Genomic DNA, 5,297 nt, shown 5'->3' on the forward strand with positions numbered 1-5,297 from the left:
CCACCAAATTTGAATTTCAATCTCTTGTGTGGGTCATAATGACTATATTTTTCATTCTCATTTTTGCAAAAATGGAAAACAAATGCCCCCTAAGATTAAAATTTGACTTCAACCGAAAATTATAAGTTACTCATAAGGAAAACCAGTCACATTTGTTCGTATTTGGCTATTTTCTTTGTCTTTCACTATGTTACAGGACAATGTATTTGAGATTTTACACTTCAAAAAAATCATTCTGCAAGTATTGACTCTGTTACATATTAATAAGAGTTAATTCCTTCTATTTCACAACATATAATTAACATCGAAGTGTTAATGAAACTAATTACTTTAGAATTCTTCTAGAAAACAACAATGCTAGCAATAGAAGTGCATTTGTATTAGATTCATGTCCTACGACTTGACAAAGTTCTACATGGATGTAAAACTATCACAGATTCCTCCTTCACCCAAATGTAGGACTAGCTATGGAAAAGATAGACTGAGTCTTAGTAGTATTGAAGTGTAAAAACATAAAAAGTATCTAAGGTGTTAATACTATTGCAATGCAGCATTGACAATCAAACAGTGAAGAAGTGAGTTTCAATTGTTCATTAAAAAATACAGATGAAAGATTTCAGTTGATAGCTTCACAACTCTGGTGCACTTCATTCACACAGATTCAAAACAAATGTTTGTCGGAGTTTAAAACAATCCCAGATCCTTATCGTTGTTTGCTTCTCAATCACTTCCTCCTTGTGCTACAACCATATCAGATTCTGCTCACATCCAACATTCCCAAGACCTACTCAGAGATCCAACCCTGCCTACGTCAAATTAGCCTAGGCTCTTTCCATTCCCCATTTGGCCTTGTATTTGATTTATGTCCACAACATCCAGAACAAAAGCATAAAACTTAAACACCTTCATGCTGTATTTTTTTTCTTGCTTCAATTGCCCAAAGATTATTAACATTCTCCTATGCTTTTGCATAAACTTAGCACACTGGAAAATTACAGATTTGATATCAAATTCATATACATTATAGTATTGAACTTGATAGCAGATTATTTGAAAAATAAAAAATGCATGTCAATTTCAAAATATAAATCAACATCAACACTACCCTTTACTTCTCAGAAAGACAGCTCGATAGCACTAAAAACCCTGGAAAGGATTCAAAAATATGAAAACCACAAGAAGGTAATGATAATCATAGTGAACACCAAAGTTTTCGATAATCAAAACACGAGGTGAATATAAGAAACGAATTTGAATAGCTTTCTCTAAACATCTTTTCTTATCCAATAGCACAAAAATAATGTAAGGATTACCTCTAACTAGTTACATTTTTTCTCTCTCTCTTAAATTATCTTATGAATTCTCTAGCAACTTCTGCATTGAATTTCATTTCCACCAAGCATCGCAATCTCTAGAATTTCTATACACACAATGCAGGTGTTAAAAAATCATCATGTGAGATATATGTGTAAATATGAAAAACAAATAACACGGCAAGAATGCATAATGTACACATATATATGGATCGTGTGAATTATATAGACAATAACATGATTTAACTAACTAAAGATACAATTTTCCGTGGCTAATAGTAATCAATGATATTCAATTTGTTAGTAGACGGGGCAGTAATTTCAAGACAGATGAATAGAGACTTGCACACATTACCAGGAAATGAGCTTCTTGGTTTCGCATATGGCTGCAGAGGTTCTAGAGCCTTCACCTTGCCCCACAGCTTCCTAGATCCAGCACCCTTCAGCAATATTCAAACATATTATTCATGCACTGACAAGCTAAATCAAACCTCACACACTGCACAATCTATGCATATAGTTCTGTAAGTAAATTTTGAGATGGGAAGCTAACATGCATAATTCTGTTTAGCGCTTTTCTTATACCTTTACGCCAGCACTGTTTGCATGTTGCAAGTCTTCACTGAAAGCCTTGATTGCACTGTACTGTACTAGATCAGCGCTTGACTTGGCAAGAAATAAATGCACCAACAGAGACATAAATGACAACACTAGTCCTCCAAGGGCTGCCCATTTTATTTTCGATTTCATTCTAATATCTCTGTTCCAGAAAAATGCAACTTATCACTTGCTGACCTAAAATATGATCCAATTAGTATCAGCACATAAACTCAAATCCTAAAAAAGAAATACAAAAATGCAACAGAAGAAAGATGCCAATATATCCCTTCAATCACTGTAATTAATTCTAAGCAATGATATACAATAAATGTCAACCAGAATAATTACAACTAATAAAGAAGCACGCAGACGATTGAACACCGCAATGCAAATTGAGTAATAAAGAGAAGATATTATTACCAGTGAATTCGAAACAAGGGGTCAGTGGCATCATAAGTTAGGCCACAAAATTGATGAAAATTACTGTTACATCTAAATAATAAACGCGAAACTGGGCTTCTGTTAAATCACAAAACCCTTTTGTGTTTTTATTGGATCGAGGTCAAAATCTGGCTTTGAGTAAACAAATAAATTACTATTAAAAAATAATAAGATAAATCTATACACGAAGGAGCTGTTGAAGAGTGAGAGCGGGGAACATGGAGAAACTGAATTGAACAGAGGAACGAAAGCCGTAAGGGGAAGAAATCCGAAATGGCAGATTTGAAAGAGAATGAAACTTCAGTCGGTCATGTTCCGATTTTTCCCGTCTAAATTTTCATTTTGGTATCTTAATTTTCATTTATCTCAAATTAAGGATTCGAATTATCGAAAATTGGTCTGTTTATATTCCCATTGGCAAAAGTTTTATGTTCAAGAAGATTTAGCCCCCTTTGAATCCTTTACATTTCATTTTTTCCTCTTGTATTTGCAATCACACAATCTTTCATAGTTTAATATTACACATAACTCGAAAAAAAAATTCTTCTTTTTTAATCACTCGTTTTTCAAAAAAATATTATTCTACCCTTTTTAGTTTTTAATTTCCCAAAAATAGGGGCTAACGAGAGGTTAACAGCGTCTGTAAGTTGGTATCTAACTTTCAAAAGCGAGCAAATTTATTCTCAACCATTCATTATCGTGACACAAGTGATCTCGATGGATGGTAAGAGATTGCTTGTTCAAAGCATATGGTACAATTTGCGAAGGTAAAATAAATAATAATACTAGTAATTTTATAGAGAAAGAAATGAGAGTAAAAAGTCCACCCAATCTTCTCCTTCCACGGTCCTATACCACCTAAGTCCTCTCATCCAGGGGCGGCCCCAACCTTTTTAGATTGTGGAGTCAAAAATTAATGTTTAATTTTTTAAAATAATATAATATTAATAAAAATAAGTTAATAAGCATTTTGATCCCTTGAAAATGTCTTATAATTATATCATTATCAATGATGTCAAATGAATTTTGTTACATGTATAATTTTGTTTACCATGTCATTTTTAAATGTCGAGTTAATGGTGAATAAATCAAATTGGATGTAGAAAATAAACGAATTGAAATAAAATTCACATTTAATTTATGAAGTAAATGAAATTTAATTTTAATGAAAAAATAATTTGAAAGTAATTCAAATTACATTTAATCGTAACGATTTTAGAATTTTTAAAGTCATCTTCCATGTAAAATTTTCTAATAAAATGATGTAAATTATATTGAAAAATTTATAGCACAAAAAGAATAAACGTTAATGAAATATTCAATTTTTTTAAAAGAAAAACAAGTTAAACGTTTTTTTTAGTACATACGTTTGACACATGTTTAACTATTTTCAATATCCGTTTGGACTATTCGATATGACTACGATATAATTTTTGAAACAAGCTTCTAGATGACGCAGACGATTTGTGGATTCAAATAATATATGATCATTGACAAATTTTAAAAATTAGCATATTATCAAATTTTTCGAAATACTAATTTGGAGCGGCTTACTTTGATATATCATTACTTTTTCTACGATTGATCATTTCGCACGCCATTAAGAAGCGAAAAACTAGTTTATGAGCACTTCAAAATAATATTAAGAATGCAATATTTCGATTTCATTTGACATGTATTAAAGCAGATCATAAAACGATTTTTAAAAAAATACAAAATTTTGTGGGGTCAAATGACCCATGTGGGTCCGCTCATGCTCTCATCCTATCTCATGATCCACTGGGTTTAGTCGTGATACAATTTTAGAAAGGTTCGTGTTTATTTGCATTGGGCAAATTAACAATTAAAATTGTTAATTTAAAATTAGGAAACCATACACAACTCTTATGTGTAAGAATTATATTTCAAAATTAACAAACTTATCAATTTATTTCAAAATTCAAATTAATAACATATGATTAATTGAAATTAATTATCCCAACCCAATTAATAGTATTCCCAACCCACCTCACCCACCGAACCTATCCCATGTACGCTACCCACCTACAAACCTTTTTAAAATTGAAAACTTTTTTCAAGCTCATACCCCACCCTAAAACCACGCTCCACACCACGCTCACCCCCCACCCCACGCCACCTCACCCCATAAAAAAATATAAAGTTTTTATTTTGGAGATTACACACCACCCTAACGACAGCTCCCCAGATTTGTCACTAACTATGTTATTTGTGACCAGACTTGTATTATATGTAATTAACTATGATCAAATTTGTCTTCATTGTGGCTGTTGGCGACTGACTAATTTGTGATTATATGTAATTAAGTCATTAACATGATCCCAAAACCACCCCACTAATCCCCTTACTTTATACCATCCCTACTCACGCCATCCTCAGAAAATTTTCAAATCATTGACTTGTGTTATCTGTGATTAATTATGATCAAATTTATCATCAGTGTGACTAACTGTGACGAGATCAATATTAATTGTGACGGTACATAACCAAGTTACAACTAATCACAATTAACACAAAATTGGTCACACCCAATCACATTAAACATATACTTAGTCACATATGATCACCACAAACAAATATATACAAACCGCAGACCAGTACCAAAGTTACAACCACCATCACCTTCAACGCACCATTAGTACCACCTTCAGCTCAAATCCACGATCATACATATTACCTTTCACCGACCCGTGTTATCTATGACTAACTGTGATTAAATTTTTCTTTAGCGTGACGATCTATGATCATGTCAGTCTAATTTGTAACTTATGTAACCAAGTCACACATAGTTACAATTAGCATAAATTTGGTTACAAACAGTTACAATGAAGATAGGCTTGGTTATACCCTATTGCCGTCACCACGACCACTCACAATAATGTCGAGAACCAAACGCGAGTCTAGTTTGTGTCCCCCAGGGCACAT

At 32.6% G+C, this 5,297-nt stretch overlaps 1 protein-coding gene across 3 annotated transcripts; it reads right to left on the reverse strand.

Moving 5' to 3' along the window:
- Nucleotides 1–1,570: 1,570 nt before the first annotated feature.
- Nucleotides 1,571–2,730, reverse strand: LOC111399254 (protein EMBRYO SAC DEVELOPMENT ARREST 30-like). Of its 3 annotated transcripts, none has more exons than XM_023026519.1 (3): nucleotides 2,334–2,730; nucleotides 1,899–2,073; nucleotides 1,571–1,753 (listed from the first exon to the last, which is right to left on the reverse strand). In XM_023026519.1, exons 2-3 carry the CDS (start codon nucleotides 2,061–2,063, stop codon nucleotides 1,586–1,588), a joined length of 333 nt encoding a protein of 110 aa, XP_022882287.1. In that variant the 5' UTR covers nucleotides 2,064–2,073; nucleotides 2,334–2,730; the 3' UTR covers nucleotides 1,571–1,585. The 3 variants fall into 3 exon arrangements, with proteins under 3 accessions (XP_022882287.1, XP_022882285.1, XP_022882286.1); XM_023026517.1 differs by having other exon boundaries at nucleotides 1,899–2,108; nucleotides 2,334–2,729; XM_023026518.1 differs by having other exon boundaries at nucleotides 1,899–2,103; nucleotides 2,334–2,414.
- Nucleotides 2,731–5,297: the final 2,567 nt, after the last annotated feature.

The sequence above is a fragment of the Olea europaea genome, chromosome 8, assembly GCF_002742605.1.
Source record: "Olea europaea var. sylvestris chromosome 8, O_europaea_v1, whole genome shotgun sequence".
Classification (NCBI taxonomy): domain Eukaryota; kingdom Viridiplantae; phylum Streptophyta; class Magnoliopsida; order Lamiales; family Oleaceae; genus Olea; species Olea europaea.